This window comes from Typha angustifolia, chromosome 15 (genome assembly GCF_048772165.1).
Source record: "Typha angustifolia cultivar Huaian chromosome 15, ASM4877216v1, whole genome shotgun sequence".
NCBI classification, from domain to species: Eukaryota; Viridiplantae; Streptophyta; class Magnoliopsida; order Poales; family Typhaceae; genus Typha; species Typha angustifolia.
The window spans coordinates 4,057,901-4,075,304 of record NC_133253.1 but is presented as its reverse complement, the minus strand read 5'-3'; the positions used below and the strand labels follow the sequence as shown (position 1 = coordinate 4,075,304).

The following is a 17,404-nucleotide window of genomic DNA, read 5'->3' as shown; positions in this document are numbered from 1 at the left end:
CCGTCGGACGCCATTTCCCCTATAAAATAATCGGTCACAGGGAATTATTTGAATTCCCCTCGATGTCTTCGTTCCCGTCTCGAAGACGAGCAGCTTACGCGCGCGCCGCTGGTGTGCAGCCCACTAAGTCTCCATCCAACGCTAACCCCTTCCATTACAATGAGAGGAATAGACCGGAAGCGGTCAGAAGAGAGAGAGAAAGGAAGACGAGATCAAGGAGTAGAGAGAGAGAGAGAGAGAGGAGGAGGAGGAGGAGGAGAAAGGCCAAGGAGGGAGGCCAGGCCGAACCATCGCAAGAATCCCGTCGACTCCTTCCTTATACTTCTCTCTCCGATCTCCGATCGAAACGCATCAGTTGCGATCGAGTCGTACCCGTCGTCTATTCGGATCGCCTGTTCTTCGTCGTATAATCGATGGTAATCGTATCTAGTTTCTCTAACTTGGAGTCGCATTGTGCGTTGTCGTGGTTATAAATTATCGACCGGAATAAGAAATAGGGTTATCGAATTTTAAGATCAATTTCTGGACTAGAGATCGAGGACCGGCAATAATCATAAATTCACCTGCGAAATGTCTTTGTTCTTCTCATGCTGTTAGATATTTCAGTTGCGATTTGGTTTCTCCATAGGGTGCTGCATGCATACCGGGTTATTGTTTCTAATTTCTCTGTCTTGATTTCAGTTAATTAACTTACGGTGGATAGGTATGTAGATTAAGTGGATCGTTCTCAGAACTAGGGAATTTTATTTGAGGAACTTTTCTAATCATAGGACCATTTTCATACATATAAGTTGTTCATCAGCAAGTGATTATTGTGCATTTATTGAAAGGTAAAGTTATGCTTGTCGATACAAACAGTTTTCTAAAGAATGAACAATTCTCATTTGATTGAAGATGTTATAGCCAATTTAAGGCACTTTTTCCCTATTGAAACATTTAACTAATGCCTATAGGTGGGATATTTCTGAAGTACCAAAATGTATTATATTCATGAATGATGGAACTTTTAAGTTCTAACTTTTACTTACTTTGCAGGGAACACCAGTTAACATTATTGTAGGTTCTCATGTATGGGTTGAAGATCCAGTTTTAGCTTGGATTGATGGGGAGGTTTTCCAGATTAAGAATCATGAGGTCCATGTGAATACAACCAATGGGAAGACGGTATGGTTTCAACAATTGACATGATATATTTTACACTATAGAGTAGAGTTTCACAAATCTCAACTCTGTTGCTTCCTGGATGAGGAACAATATATATATATATTTTTTTTGATGTGATGTGTTTAAATGTTATACTGATAGAAGCTGATCGTGTTTCTTATTTTCTTATAACAAAGGGCTAGACTATAACTTTAGAACATTAAGTAGGTCTGTACGCACAAGAAATGCTGGTCTTGTTGGATTAGTACTCCACCACATTCTCTTAAGGAGACTCTCACCTGCTCACAAGTCTTATATGTTCAATTTATGTCAGCTATGATTGAGTGGATTGTCCAACTCATACATGTTACAGATTCATATACACTGGGGGCACATAAATAAATAGATAGAGTCATACACACATATACATGGATAATTGTACATTTATGTGACATAAGATATGCTCGATTTGTCTTACTTTATACATGAATGTGCAAATCACTGTTGATGCTTGCCACATTGCTTTCTATGGTTGATGGACTTATACATATTTGGATCATATGTCTTGATATTTGTTTCCATCATATATCCCTTTGTTTTTTGTATCAAATCTTCACTTTTGTTCTCATAACCAGAATTTTTTTGGACAGAATTTTATCTACATAATTAAATCTGTAGGGTGCAAATTTTTATAAAGATTTAAGTTCACTTTGTGCATAGCATTCATTGCTTTGGCCATTTGGCAAGCTTCTTGTAGACCCTCCATGCATGTTCTGCTTCATACTTATATTGTTAAATCATGTTATCGTTTCTTATAAGTGGGGGATAAGAGGAAGAGATACATGGAGATGCTGGAAGGAATATTTTGTTTTTGCCTCCTTCCATGCCATAGTGGTACTCAAGTAGGCATTACAGTTGTCACATTCTGAATTTCAGTTGGTGGTTCTGCATAAGCTCTAGATTTTGTTGGGTATGTCAAATGAATCCTGCCAAAGTTTGTATAATTCACCTGTGATCTACCGCCATTGTTGAGGGAGTTCAAATGGAAGGTATATTGGGTTGTCAACTTTATCTTAGGTTAGTGGAGGGGATTGGCCTGGCTGTCATAGAAGAGAAAGGGCAGTGAAGAAGAACAAAGATTTTTCATTTGATGGAACCTGTCCCACAAAAACTTAGAGCTTCTTTAGTAAAGTTCCCTCCTATAAGATGATTAAGAACACCCCTTCTGGCTTCCACTAGCAAGAAGAATATAAAATAAAAAGGAAACAATTTTAAGCATAAAAACAATACTTTCCCTATTTGTTAATGACTTGATTGTTGTTGCGTCATTGATGAGCCCCAAATGTCAACATAAATAATTATCCATAGAATAAAATTCTTAGTTTCTAACATCCTTGATTAAAATATACTGGAAATAAACACCTTTCCTTTCACATGTATGTGCATTTCCAAGGCACTTATGTGGGGTCAAAGAGAAACTAATAGATTTGATGGAGAAGATTGTTTATATCCTCTCACAGCTGGAGAAACCAGGTAACATAATCAGCAGGCACATTAAGGTCTCTAGCTCCCTGCACACTGAATAACCTAAACTTACTCCGACTATGATGTGTTCGCCAGTGACATCTATTGCAGGCGAAAGTCAACCGAAGAATGCACAGAAAACTGAATTAGCTAGTGACTTTAACTAGTATTTTAGTACTTCAAATAAGAAAGTTCATAACTATAAGTATCACACCATTTGAACCATAGAAATTGCAACTCTTGGTACTTTGGACTTTCAGTACGTCTACTATGAAAGTTATGCAGAATTATGTAGATGTTGACACGGGTCCTACTTGATTTATCATCATAGGTTGTTGCAGATGTATCGAAGGTGTTTCCAAAAGATACAGAAGCTCCACCAGGAGGAGTAGATGACATGACAAAATTATCATACTTGCATGAACCTGGTGTTCTAGAAAACCTGGCTGTCCGGTTTGCACAGAACGAAATTTATGTGAGTCGGTTTATTTCATCTTCCCTTGACGCTTAAGGGAGTAATACTGAAATTTGCATAAACTGTGTTGAGAATATTCTCTGGCATATGCAGACATACACCGGCAACATTTTGATTGCAATAAACCCATTCCAAAGGTTGCCTCATCTTGTTAGCCAAGAGACCATGGAACAGTATAAAGGTGCAGAAATCGGAGAGCTGAGTCCTCACTGTTTTGCAATTGCAGAAGCTGCTTACAGGTGATCTCTTATATGTCATTCATGACTCACAAATTGGCGTACTTCAACCTATTTCTAAATGAGTACATGAATAAGATAATAGGGCAATGATACATGAAGGGAAAAACAACTCCATTTTGGTGAGTGGTGAAAGTGGTGCCGGTAAAACTGAAGCAACAAAGATGCTCATGAGATATCTTGCATTCTTGGGTGGACGATCTGGAACTGAAGGAAGGTCTGTTGAGCAGCAAGTTCTAGAAGTAAGTTAGGGAACTTTTCTTAATTTTATGTAAATCCTAAGTACCACTGTTATTCTTTTCCTTGATGTCTAGAGAGAGGTTTTGTTTGATTGATCTGTTCTGGTTCTTAATTCAGTCTAATCCAGTTCTTGAAGCCTTTGGGAATGCAAAAACTGTCCGGAACAACAACTCTAGGTAAGCCATTCCTATATCATATTCATCATACTTTTCTTTTATTGTGTACTTTGATTAGACTAATAAAAGTTAAAATAATAGTTGTTTAATCCTGCTTGATTATCTCCAGTTAACTTGTGGATTTTTCTAATTTCATCTTTGATATTTTGGTGAAGTCGGTTTGGTAAGTTCGTTGAGATCCAATTTGATGACCATGGAAAGATATCTGGTGCTGCTGTTAGAACCTACTTGCTTGAAAGGTCTCGTGTTTGCCAAATCAATAGTCCTGAAAGAAACTACCATTGCTTTTACTTTCTTTGTGCTGCACCTCCCGAGGTAAATTATGCTGACTAGTGCTCACTCTTGGGCCTTCTAGCATTTATCTTTTTCACCACACTACAACATCTCAAATGGAATTCATCTAATTGGCAGGATATCAAGAAGTACAAATTGGCAGACCCCAAATCATTTCATTACCTAAACCAGTCCACCTGCATTGAAGTGGAGAGGATAGATGATGCTTATGAATATCTAGAAACCAGAAGGGCCATGGATATAGTTGGAATCAGTGAGCAAGAACAGGTTAGCAACTTCTGTCTCTTTTAATCATAAGGTAATACTTGTTTCTAAAATAAATAATTGTTTTCAAATGATAAATTAATTTTTCAGGAGGCTATATTCAGGGTTGTAGCTTCCATACTTCATCTTGGAAATGTTGATTTCGCGAAGGGGCAAGAGGCAGATTCATCTATAATAAAGGATGAGAAATCAAGGTTCCATCTTGAAACGACAGCAGAACTATTAATGTATGACCAATTTCTTTTAAGACGTATATTTAATTTATTTTTTCTCTGTTTCTGAAAGGTAATGCTTGTAGTTTTTTCATGGCAAACATGTATTAGATAATGCTTATTGCAGGTGTGACTGCAAGAAACTGGAAAAAGCACTAATTACACGATTAATAGTAACACGAGAAGAAGTTATTAATAGATCACTTGATCCTGCTTCAGCACTTATCAGCAGGGATGGATTTGCAAAAACAATATATTCCCGATTGTTTGATTGGTAACTATCGACTTCACATGTTATCTGTTCTGATGGAACGTATTAATGTGGTTCCTTATTATTCTGTAGTCATTTTATTATTGTTCATGCAAAGCAAGAATGATTTTGCCTGATTGTATTGTCTACAGGCTGGTACAGAAAATTAATATGACAATTGGACAGGACCCAAATTCTAAACAATTGATCGGAGTTCTTGATATCTATGGCTTTGAGAGTTTCAAAACCAATAGGTAAGCTATCAATAGAAGAAGATAGTAAAATCTTACATGAAACAAATAATCATTAACCTTATGTCTTGACCTAAGTTTGCACATCTTGTGGCTAACAGTTTTGAGCAATTATGCATTAACTTTACAAATGAAAAACTACAACAACATTTCAACCAGGTATGTCTGAAAATAAGCTTGATAGTTAGCTATGATTCTGGGAAGTTGTCAATTCTATGTCTAAATTTGTCTGTTTTCTCTGCCAAAAGAAGAGACATTAACATGTATTTGTGTTGTCAGCACGTTTTTAAAATGGAGCAGGAGGAGTATACCAGGGAGGAGATTAGCTGGAGTTATATTGAGTTTGTTGATAATACAGATGTTCTGGACTTGATTGAGAAGGTATACAGTTCATTTGTTGTTAGATGGATACAGTTACTATTTCTATCATGATATATGGATACTCTTATTCTCTATATCCAGCTTCTAATGCACTATGAACAATACATCTATCTATTTCTTCTATTTTTATTTTATTTTGTTCAGAAACCAGGTGGTGTCATTGCGCTTCTTGACGAAGCTTGGTAAGTGGTAAATTTCATTGCCTCACTCTGCTTGTTTCTCCTTTATCTATCCCTCTTAGGTTTGTAAGCTGTTGAGTGATAACATTATGTTTGGCAACTACTGAACAAGCTTAATAATTGTTTCTGGTTTGTGTCTATCAGCATGTTTCCTAGGGCGACACATGAGACATTTGCTCAGAAAATGTATCAAACATTTAAAAACCACAAGCGTTTTAGCAAACCAAAGCTTTCTCGTACTGATTTTACGATCTCACATTATGCAGGGGATGTAAGCATTTGTTAACAACTCTAACAATCTTTTTCAGTCACATGAATTCTTCATGTCAATTAACAGTAATATGTATATTCTCTGCAGGTAACATATCAGGCTGATTATTTCCTGGACAAAAATAAGGATTACGTAGTGGCAGAACACCAGGAATTACTCAATGCTTCTAAATGCTCCTTTGTATCAGGTTTATTTCCACCACTTCCAGAAGAGTCATCAAAGTCTTCAAAATTCTCTTCGATTGGGACACGCTTTAAGGTAAGAGACTGTATATTTCTAATCACATGCAATCTCAGTTCTGCTATTTCACAAAATATGAGTTTAGTTTTAATAGATCATTGTTTGTTTACTCATGGATTGGGGGAAAAAAAATCTTAGATGCAACTTCAATCTCTCATGGATACTCTGAACTCTACGGAACCTCATTATATTAGATGTGTGAAGCCTAACAATCTCCTGAAGCCTTCAATATTTGAGAAGTTCAACATTTCCCAACAGCTACGCTGTAATGTAAGCATCCAATAATATCTTTATTAGTATCATTTTATACAAATATATCTAATATATCTTTTAAGAAAATCAATCCCATTATAATTGCAGGGTGTTCTTGAAGCAATTAGAATTAGCTGTGCTGGATATCCTACAAGAAAAACATTTCGAGAATTTATTCATCGTTTTAAAGTTCTTGCTCCAGAATTTTTAGAAGGAAAGTAAGTCTTTAATGTGGAAATTCAAACATTGCTGAGGTTTCAATTTCTACCTTTCATTTTGTTTGACTTTAATTGGTCTTTCTTTTTCTATGGATAGCTATGATGAGAAGATTGCGTGCCAAAAGATTCTGGATAAAGTAGGTCTAATAGGTTACCAGGTAAGCCATGTTAGATTACAATTATCTGCTGTATTATTCATGGAAGCAACTTGTCTTTCTTCCTCACTTACACAATCTGATTGCAAGGAAGAAGACAAGACATGGAGCATGTTCCTGTTTAGGGTATATAAGCGGTGATAAAGGCTTTAAGATGGACAAACAGAAAAGTGATAGATTTGTCCCATATATCTTGTTATGCAATATTCTAAAGATTTATTCACAATTAAGTACACCAAAGCAGCACACCTAAAATGAATACACATGACTACATGAGTAATCTTGTATTCTTCGAGATAACTTTTTTAAGATTTTGTTGTAGTTTTTCTTTTTTAATTTTATGAATGTATTTGGTCAGTTCGAATTATTTCTTTGCAAGTTATTTCTTATGCCAATATTCCTTGATCTTACATTCTTGCCACATTGTGTGTCATGTTAGATAGGGAAAACTAAAGTGTTCTTGAGAGCTGGCCAAATGGCTGAACTAGATGCCAGAAGAACAGAGGTACTAGGAAGAGCAGCCAGAAACATTCAGAGACAAGTTCGCACACATATTGCTCACAAGGAGTTTCTTAAGCTGAGGAGACTTTCTATAATTGTGCAATCTCATTGGAGAGGTAAAGTCCTATTAAGCAGATATATGAACTGAAAATTTTTACATAAGTTGGCCTAAACAGTATGTGGCCTTCATGTTGTGCTGCCTTTCTCCAGCAACAGCCAGTGCAACAGTGCAGGCATTTGTATAACATTATATAAGTAAATATCTTACAAATCTGCGACGTTCTGTCTATTTCGTCATATGCAGGAAGATTGGCTTGTAAGTTGTTTGAATTCATGAGACAAGAAGCAGCAGCAGTGAAAATTCAAAAAAATTTGCGTCGACATTTTGCCTGGAAATCCTATTCACAACTTTGGTCATCTGTAATTACTTTGCAGACAGGCTTAAGGATGATGGCTGCTCGCAAAGAATTTAAATTTAGAAAGCAAACTAGAGCAGCAACCTATATGCAGGTAACATTATCTCTCCATATCAGGATGCTGCTACTTGAATTTCTTACTAAAAGGGTATTGATAAATCTCTTCTTTGTTTCTCTATTAGTCATGGCTTAAGTCCTACTATATGCTGTATACTTTTAGGTAATTGGCATTTCCAATTTTGATGTGAAATTTTAAGTTACAAATCTGAGGCTAGACAGTTTTTTGGCTGCAGGCCCAATGGCGGTGTCACAGAGATTTTTCATATTATCAGGCTCTAAAGAAAGCAGCACTTACTTATCAGTGTTCTTGGAGGCGAAGGCTTGCAACGAAAGAGCTCAGAAAGCTTAAAATGGTAGTCTCTCTTTGCTTGCTTTCAAGTGTCTCTGATGCATTTTATGTTCTGTAATGGGGTTTCAAAATGGTGTACATATTACAAATTTTTGCAGGCTGCAAGAGAAACAGGAGCCCTCAAAGATGCGAAAGACAAACTTGAGAAACGTGTGGAAGAACTAACTTCACTGTTAGAGTCGGAGAAACAATTAAGAGTAATTACTATTTCTTATGTTGGATTTCTCCTATTAAATGTCCTCGATGATGGGATCTTCTCTTTAACATAGTGGCCTCAAATGTATAATCTGCCAATATGACATGAACAGCTAGACCATGCAGAGATGTAGTAGTTTGAAGCCTAATTTTAGTTGATTCCAATTTGTAGGTAGACCTGGAGGAGAGAAAAGCACAAGAAATTGCTGAGTTACAGGATATGTTGCACGAGATGCAATTGCAAGCAGACGAAGCAAGTGCCATGGTTGTACAGGAAAGAGAGGCAACTCTAGTGGCAAAGGAAGTCCCTGTAATTGTTCAAGATACGGAAAAGATTGGTTCATTAACTGCTGAAATTGAAAAGCTGGAGGTATGTCCTCTTTAAGTTCAGTTAATGCTTTTTTATATATGCTAAAATTATTTTGATTTTTAATCTATTATCTGGTAGTAGATGCATAAATCAGAGATAAAGGATGATTCTAACTGGTCGGAACATTCAGTTAAAACTTAAAAGTATGTAAATCTTGGTAAGCAAACATGATGGACTAAAATATTTTCACATATAACCTTGTCCCATTGACTAAAATTGTTTGGTGTTAGCTGACTCACAGGGGCACCTTTCAAGTATGCTCTTTGATGCACCACTTGATTGATTTTACCTCTATTTTCCATGATAAGAAACATCATTTGCATATACTGATATTGATTTGTCCTCACATGCATAAAGTATAAAATCTGGGACAGGAGAGAGATGGAGTGACTGGAAACACTCATAGAAATATGATGAGGGTATTCTGCTCTTTAGACATCTTGAAACCTATATGTAGGAAATGGGAGCTAAAACCTATGCTATACAAATAAACATGATTTTCAGCTTGAAATTGGGTTCAACTCTGCACAGTTTGTTAGAATATAAAAGATAAAAACCAACATTATAGCTTTTTAGAGTAGTTTGTGAGTTTAATACACTATTTCAATATCCAAATCTACAAACAAATGGAACGAGGTGCTTATGTTTTCCAGTCTGTATAGTAGATTCTGCAACAAATCCTAGCATAAAACAGATACAGTAGAATGGCAAACCAGGTAGGTGAACTGTACTAAGAGGCTAAGAGCTGATCAATTGTTAAGTCATGAGCACAGCATGCTTATCAACATCTCACTTTCATGACAGGGTTTGTTACTCTCAGAAAGACAAGCTACTGATGCAGCCAAGACAGTGGTTGCTGAAGTTCAGGAGAGAAATGAGGAGTTGCTTCAGAAATCAGAACTGGCTGAGAGAAAGTTTCATGAGCTTGAAGTGAGAATGAACTAATTTAAAAAGAGTAATGTACCAAGATAAGTAGTGACTATATTGATCTTATCTCGGCTGTGCTATCATGACAGGCTCTGTTATCAGAAAGACAACTAACTAAGGCTGAAAAGAAAGAACTTGCTGAAGCTCAGGAGAGAAATGAAGAATTACTTAAGAAAAATGAAGACACAGAGAGAAAAATAGACGAGATTCAGGTGAGTCTGAACTAACTATACAATAAATGACATTAAAAATAAGGCATGATTTTGGTGATTCTTATTAAAACACTTGCTATCTTGGCAGGCTCTTTTCCTAGCAGAGCGACAATCAACTGATGTAGCCAAGAAAGAACTTGCTGAAACTCGGGAGAGAATTGAAGAATTACTTGAGAAATTTGAAGATGCTGAGAGAAAAGTTGACGAACTTCAAGTAAGGCTAAACCATCTAGACAAGAGCTTATTCATCAAGACAAGGCACTAAACTAAATATAAAGATGCTTATCAACACCTTGTTATCATGATAGGGTTCGTTGCTCTTGGAAAGACAAGCAACTGTTGAATCCAAGGCAGCATTTGAAGAATTATTTGAGAAATCAGAAGATGCTGAAAGAAAAATTGATGAGATTCAGGTAAGACTGACTGGACTTGATAAATAAGAGTGGTCCTTTTTTATCTGCCATTTCTTTCATTTCCAGAATATCTTTTTTCTTTTAATTCTAGAATACAACTCATTATTGCAGAATAACATCTAAACATCATAATCACTATATTCCAGAGTACAAACACTATTTATTAAAATTACATCTTATATCACACACTAACGTACTTACTAATTTACTTTTAATTTAACTATAAGTTCTTTCAGATATCTTAATATAATTTATCACTCGTCTTTCATCTCTCTCAAATATCTTATTATAATTCATTACTTCTTACTCTTCTTTATTAAACATCTTATCATAAATCACTTATCTCTCCTGGGAGCTAATCTTTCAAGTTAAGGTATGATTGTGATGATGTGCATCAAAATGTTGCTATAATGACAGGCCCTACTTGCTGAAGCTCAGGGGAGAAATGAAGAATCACGTGTCAAATATGAAGATGCTGAGAGAAAAATTGATGAGCTTCAAGTAAGACTGAACTAACTAAATAAGAGTAACCAATCAAGACAATGCCCGAGTATAGAGATGCTTGTTAACATCTTGCTATCATGACAGGCTCTTTTCCTATCAGAAAGGCAATCAACTGATTCAGCCAAGAAAGAACTTGCAGAAGCTCAGGAGATAAATGAAGAATTAATTAAGAAATCTGAAGATTCTGAAAGAAGAATTGAGCAGCTTCAAGTAAGACTGAACTAACTGCTGAAGAACTAACCTATCAAGATCAGTAGTTAATAATAAGCAAGGTGATGCTTATTAACTCCTTACTATCATGATAGGCTTTACTGCTCTTAGAAAGACAAGCAACTGATGAAGCCAGGACAGCACTTGCTGAAGCTTGTGAGAGAAACAAAGAACTGCTTGAGAAATTGGAAGATGCTGAAAGAAAAAATAATGTACTTCAAGTAAGACTTACCAGTTATCAATCTAAATAATTGTAAATTGGAATCTCAAGAGAAAAGGCAAAAAATTGATGATGCTCAGTAACACCTTTATCATGACAGGCTCTGTTACGATCAGAAAGACAATCAACTGAGGCAGCCAAGAAAGAACTCAGTGAAGCTCAGGAGAGAAATGAAGAATTACTTAAGAAATCTGAAGATGCTGAGAGAAAAATTGGTCACCTTCAAGTAAGGCTGAACTAACTACATAGTACAGAAGATCTATTTATCTAGATAAGGCATTAATAATGAATAAGGAGATTTTTAACTCCTTGTTATCATGATAGGATCTGTTGCTCTCAGAAAGACAAGCCACTGACGTGGCCAAGAAAGCACTTGTTGAAGCTCAGGAGAGAAATGAAGAATCACGCATGAAATCTGAGCATTCTGAGAGAAAAATTGATGAGCTTCAAGTAAGACTCAGCTAATTAGATGAGTAACCTATCCAGATAAGGCATGAATTTGTTGATTCTTATTACCACCTTGCTATCATAACAGGCTCTCTTCCAATCAGAAAGACTATCAAATGACACAACCAAGAAAGAACTTTCTGAATGGCAGGAAAAAAATAGAGAATTAAGTAAGAAATCTGAAGATGCTGAGAGAAAAATAGAGTACCTTCAAGTAAGGCTCAACTAACTGTATAAGAGCTAATCTATTAAGATTAGGTAAGTAAGGTGATTCTTGTTAACTGCTTGCTATCATGACAGGCTTTGTTACTCTTAGAAAGACAAGCAACTGATGCTGCCAAAAGATCGCTTGCTGAAGCTCAGGAGAGAAATAAAGAATCATTTGAGAAATTTGAATGTGCTGCAAGAAACTTTCTTCAGCTTCAAGTAAAACTGAATTAACTAAATAAGAACTAATCTCCCAAGGCATGAGTATAATTATTCTTATCAGGATGTTGCTATCATGACAGGCTCTGTTGTTATCAGAAAGACAATCAACTGATGCAGACAAGAGAGAACTTGCTGATGCTCTGGCTAACAACAAAAGATTACATGAGAAATTTGCAAATGCTGAAAGAAAAATTAATCAGCTTCAAGTAACGTTCAACTAACTATGTAGAGCTAAATAGTAAAAGAAATATATGTCATAAATATAGTGACTAGTGAGTCTTATCAACAACTTGTTTTCATGACAGGTTTTGCTGCTATCAGAAAGACAAGCAACTGATGCAACCACGAAAGCACTTTCTGATGCTCAGGAGAGAAATGCTGAATTACTTAAGAAATCTGAAGATGCTGAGAGTAGAATTGATCAGCTTCAAGATGCTATAAAAAGGTTCAGTTTTATATTTCAACATTTCCCTTTTCAAGTTGTTTTGTCACAGTTATGCAATTTTATTTTGAATCCTAAGTTGCGGGCCACCAACTATAATTTTAAACTCCTATATTATCCTTATCTCAACATTATGAAGTAGAAGTTGCACCTGTTCTTCATAAACACAGGCTTGAAGAAGAAGCCTTCAATTTGGAGCAAGAGAATGAATCAATTCATCAGCAGGCAACCTCAGTTTCACCAGCTGCTAAATCATCAGCTACACGTCCTAAGACAATGAATATCCAGGTAGGTATCATATAACAGGGATTGCTTCATTATTTTCTTCTACATGTACTGTTCATGCTTATTTATATTTATAAATACAAGCTGATATGTTTTGCCTCAACAGAGAACTTCAGAAAACAGAAATATACCAAATGGCAAAACTAAGCCTGATTTTGTAAGTGCAATCAATTATTTGGACACACATCTGGTCTTTTATGTTGAGAAAGTTACTTGGTTAGTTGCTACTCATTTCCTTAATGAAAATCAAATGTAGGATATAACTCCAAAAGATCATGAAACAGGAGAGAAATCAAAAGGATCACTTAATGAGGTGCAGCAGGTATGGTATTTGATTTACTTGCTCTGTCCCCAACACCCAGCAAAGTGAAATAAATTCATGTCATAATGACCTGTGATTCTCAGGAAACTGTAAGCGACCCTTTTCAGTAATTAATTATCTTTCTTAATTTACCTCTGCAGGACAACCAGGACTTGTTGATTAGTTGCATTTCCAAAGACCTTGGGTTCTCTGGTGGTAAACCTATTGCTGCTTGTCTCATATACAAATGTCTTCTCCATTGGGGCTCATTTGAAGTTGAAAGAACTAGTGTCTTTGATAGTGTTATTCAAACAATAGGCTTAGCTATAGAGGTAATAAACACTGGGTCTTTATACACTTTTGTTTTTTCTCTTCTTATGTCATGAAGGAATCAATACTTTGCCTTTTCATGACTGAACTTGAGATAAATTTTACTAGTATTATCAATACTTCTTTTAACCTGATATAATAATGAACTAAAATTGCCTCTTAAATTGATAATGAAATTATTTGAACTTTCATTGACTTCTTTTTGAAGGCCCAAAATAATGCTTCTACTTTAGCATATTGGCTATCCAATTCATCTATGTTGTTGCTGCTCCTGCAATGGACAATGAAGAGAACATCATCTTCTTTGGTTGGGAGAATGTATCAAGTAAGCATTAACATTGTCCTTCAATGGTATGAAGAATTACGAATATATACATACATATATGTTCAGATGCCACACCAACTTTCTTTTGATTAAGGGCAATCGAGTTTCTCTACAAAGTACCGAGTTTCCTTCTCGTGGTGGTCGACTACGTAAAATTGAAGCCAAATATCCAGCTCAGATCTTCAAACAACAACTCACAGATCTCCTTGAAAAGATTTATGGAATCATAAGAGACAACTTGAAGAAAGAGATAACTCCGTTGCTTAATTTGTGCATCCAGGTTTTGCCAAATTCTGCCAAATTTATCATCTTTTCTTCAAGAAGTTTATCAAATTCTGTAAAATTTACAGGCACCAAGATCATCTCGTGCAAGCTCATTAAAAAAATTTCATGTGAATTCCTTTGGTCAACAAACTTCAAATGCAAACTGGCAGAGCATTGTGAAAAGCTTAACTAAGCACTTGAAGACATTGAGAACCAATTATGTAAGTTCTACCTAATAAATTCCATGCTATACAATCCTTAAGGAAGAAATTAAATTCAACATTTTTATGCTTCTGATTTCAGGTTCCTCCATTTTTAGTGAGTAAGGTGTTTACCCAAATATATTCATTTATTAATGTCCAATTATTTAACAGGTAGGTGTTTTCTCCCCTCTATCGTACATCTAAGGTTTTCTTCAGTAACTTGAATCCCTGAGATAAGACTAGGATGATACCTCTTTCTGTCCTGCAGCCTTCTCTTGCGGCGTGAGTGCTGTTCATTGAGCAACGGGGAGTGTATTAAAGCTGGGTTGTCTGAGTTAGAATGCTGGTGCTACGATGCAACTGAAGAAGTAATCATGCTTTCTTTAGTCTCGAGAAGTTCTTTCTGAAGGCTGTTAGCTAATACCTATGTAAATGATAAATACAGTATGCAGGTTCAGCAATGGTTGAGTTAAAGCATATCAAGCAAACTGTTGGATTTTTGGTATGTTATTTTTATGCATGACTCCAAAATTTAATTGAATTTTCTTCCAATGAAGCAAGCAGTTTATTGTTTAGCAAATACTTAAGCAACAAATCCAACTCTTCCCACTTAAACAGGTAACTCATGAAAAACACATGAAGATGTTGAATGAGATAACTAATGATCTTTGCCCAGTAAGTACCATTTATTATAGTCAAGTACTCAAGCTCTTTCATTTAGCTAGACCCATATAATCTCATGCAATTTTCTCAGGTGCTCAGTAAACAACAATTATACAGAATCTGTTCTATGTATTGGGATGACAAAGACGGCACAAATAATGTTTCGGCAGATGTAAGTTAGTTTGACTGGACTGAAGTTTTGTTTACAAATGCATTCCCAGATGGTCTATAGTACTGTGTTCCTATCTTTAGAGTATCTAAGTTTGCCTACATTATATAGGTCATTTCGAGCTTGAGAGTTATGATGATTGAGGAATCAAATAATGGAGTTAGCAATTCTTTCTTGTTGGATGATGATTCGAGGTTAACTTTCTTTAGAAACTATGCTGAGATCAACTCTTGATTCAATAACACTGGAAAAACTAAAGTATGAATGCATGCTTGTATTTTTGAATTCAGCATTCCATTTTCGGTGGATGATATTGCCAAGTCAAGCAAATATACTGGGATAGCAGATGTTGATCTATCACCATTGATTCGTGAAAATCCAGCCTTTGCATTTTTGCTGAAGAGGAAAGAATAGTGATTCTCTACAATGAGTTCTACGGCAAGTTGTCCATAAATATGAGCTGCTTTTCATTATGTACACGCTTATATGACTCCGTTCCTCTGAACAGCTTATCCACTAGTCTCACATTTTTGTGATTGAATTGATCGACTTTTTTCTATCCTGGTCGATGAGTCTTTCTGGTATTTGAGGGCCATAAGTCCCTGCTCTGCTGTGAGCTGCAATTGGTAAAATGTCGGGTTTGTTAAAAACTCTGTTTCTAGATATACAAGTCGAACTCTTAGTACTGCCTATTTTGTATTGTAATTATATAACCACATACCAGCTTCTCATTGGGGCTAGGCTTTTCTTTTTCTTGTTTCCTTTTTATTTAAACTTTTTGAAGTAATGTTGCTCCGACACGTTGTGTTATGTCTAATATGTTGATGTAATGCCACTCTATTTTTTATTTTATTTTATTTTTTTCTTTGAGAAAACACTCTATTGGCATATTTTTTTTCCGAAGGCAGTTTTGATCGCTTTAAAGTGTGTAGAGTTCAATATGTGATCCAGTGTGATATCAAAGATGATCCAGCGATTCCTCAGACTATACTATGATTTAAATCTTCTAATATAGTATAAAGAGGAAACTGACCAACAAGTTCAAACGCTACTATATATTCAAAATTTTGTAGTCAAAGAACTTATTATATTTCAGCATTCAGGATAATTGGAACTTTCTTTTGGTTGTGATTCCATAAGGATCATGAAAATGGAGTATAAGAAGATAGACAAGCAGCAAGGGCAGGAAAGAGATGATAAGAGATTACAGATGGAGGAGAAACAAGAAATATCAGTTGCCTATTTGTAAAGCTGGCTGTCTCCATTCTCTCCATATGATTTGGTGGGTCAAGAAGCTCAATTTAGTACATGCTCTTTTATAGCTTATTATAGTTTTCAAACTACTCTTTAATTTTCAAACCAATCAACATTGATGGATAGATAACGAGGCCAGCCAAAGAGATGACGAGCTTGGAACAGTTCAGGAACCAACCTCGCCGAGAAAGTCGTTCTTCTACCTGGGATGTGAATGGGTAGTTAGGCTCATAAAGCCCAAAAGCCCATAAGCCCTATAATAATTTTAATTGGGTCCTTTTGCATATAAACTATTTATAAGGATATAAAGTAAAAGTACCCATTTTGTTTTCTTAATATTTGGTTCGCTCAGGATCTTTCTAAATTTTAGTAAATAAATGGCTCAAATTTCTGACTTGTCAAGAGGTCAAGTGAGATTTGATTTCCATTCATAAATATAAATTTTTTAAGAAAGGTTCGCACAAAAATATGAAACTTTAAACAATAGATCTACCTCGCAATCTTTGATTTTAATATGAAGAAAGAAAAGTATTCTCACTTTATTTTATCTTATTTGAGTTTCATGCATTAACATAAAACTTAAGTTTTACCAACATTTTAGTCTAAAGTTAATTTGTTGTCTAAATCTAAAGTTAACAAGTACAGCATTTTACAAGCATCTTGCCCTTGTTAAATGAATGGCGAGACAGATGGTTTTGACCAGCTTTATAATACTTATTTTTTATAGAGAAAGTGCAAAAAATCGCATTTGATTCCTATCCATGAGTAAATAATTCCTTATTATGTAGCCTATATGGGATTGTATTTTTAATTAAAACCCTTGATAATAGAGGTTTCTCTATAGCTCAAGCTCATATTAAAGTTGTTCTTTTTAAAAAATAATAATAATATTTTAGTTTTTTAACAAAATAATTTCAGCCAACAGAAAACACACTACACTTTTCGAAAAGAACAATAAAAGATAAATCATTATATATTTAAAATTTTAAATAGTTGTCAAAGTCTCAAACTTCAAAATCAAGTAGTCTTAAACTCTCGACAAATTTTTTTAAATTAACTTTGTAATGATCCTATTCCACGTATAATAATATGTCTTGTACGCTTAATTCCGTCGTAAATATTAGAGTTGATATTAAAAATCAATGATTTGAACT

The 17,404-nt window shown here is 35.3% G+C and overlaps 1 protein-coding gene across 1 annotated transcript; it reads left to right on the top strand.

Moving 5' to 3' along the window:
* The first annotated feature begins 134 nt into the window (after positions 1-134).
* LOC140779716 (myosin-17-like) lies at positions 135-15,789 on the top strand. Its single transcript, XM_073124949.1, has 51 exons — positions 135-416; positions 1,036-1,164; positions 2,999-3,142; positions 3,236-3,381; positions 3,464-3,620; positions 3,736-3,794; positions 3,950-4,109; positions 4,206-4,355; positions 4,443-4,579; positions 4,692-4,838; positions 4,967-5,068; positions 5,167-5,224; positions 5,345-5,446; positions 5,591-5,628; positions 5,770-5,896; positions 5,984-6,154; positions 6,275-6,406; positions 6,497-6,606; positions 6,704-6,764; positions 7,201-7,378; positions 7,567-7,772; positions 7,972-8,091; positions 8,186-8,284; positions 8,455-8,652; positions 9,457-9,582; positions 9,669-9,791; positions 9,880-10,005; positions 10,100-10,204; positions 10,622-10,705; positions 10,793-10,918; positions 11,014-11,139; positions 11,239-11,364; positions 11,463-11,588; positions 11,674-11,799; positions 11,886-12,011; positions 12,095-12,220; positions 12,320-12,459; positions 12,627-12,744; positions 12,848-12,898; positions 12,998-13,063; positions 13,204-13,374; positions 13,581-13,697; positions 13,792-13,977; positions 14,048-14,182; positions 14,265-14,335; positions 14,433-14,532; positions 14,610-14,666; positions 14,783-14,839; positions 14,919-14,999; positions 15,108-15,190; positions 15,287-15,789. The coding sequence occupies exons 1-51, from the start codon at positions 414-416 to the stop codon at positions 15,408-15,410; spliced, it is 5,937 nt and encodes a 1,978-aa protein (XP_072981050.1). The 5' UTR covers positions 135-413; the 3' UTR covers positions 15,411-15,789.
* The last annotated feature ends 1,615 nt before the right edge of the window (positions 15,790-17,404 follow it).

Excerpts from the sequence above, each read along its gene's own strand:
- LOC140779716 (XM_073124949.1), top strand. Across the intron at positions 8,285-8,454 it reads AGTCGGAGAAACAATTAAGA|GTAGACCTGGAGGAGAGAAA; the intron begins GTAATTACTATT and ends TCCAATTTGTAG. Across the intron at positions 12,745-12,847 it reads CTAAGACAATGAATATCCAG|AGAACTTCAGAAAACAGAAA; the intron begins GTAGGTATCATA and ends TTGCCTCAACAG.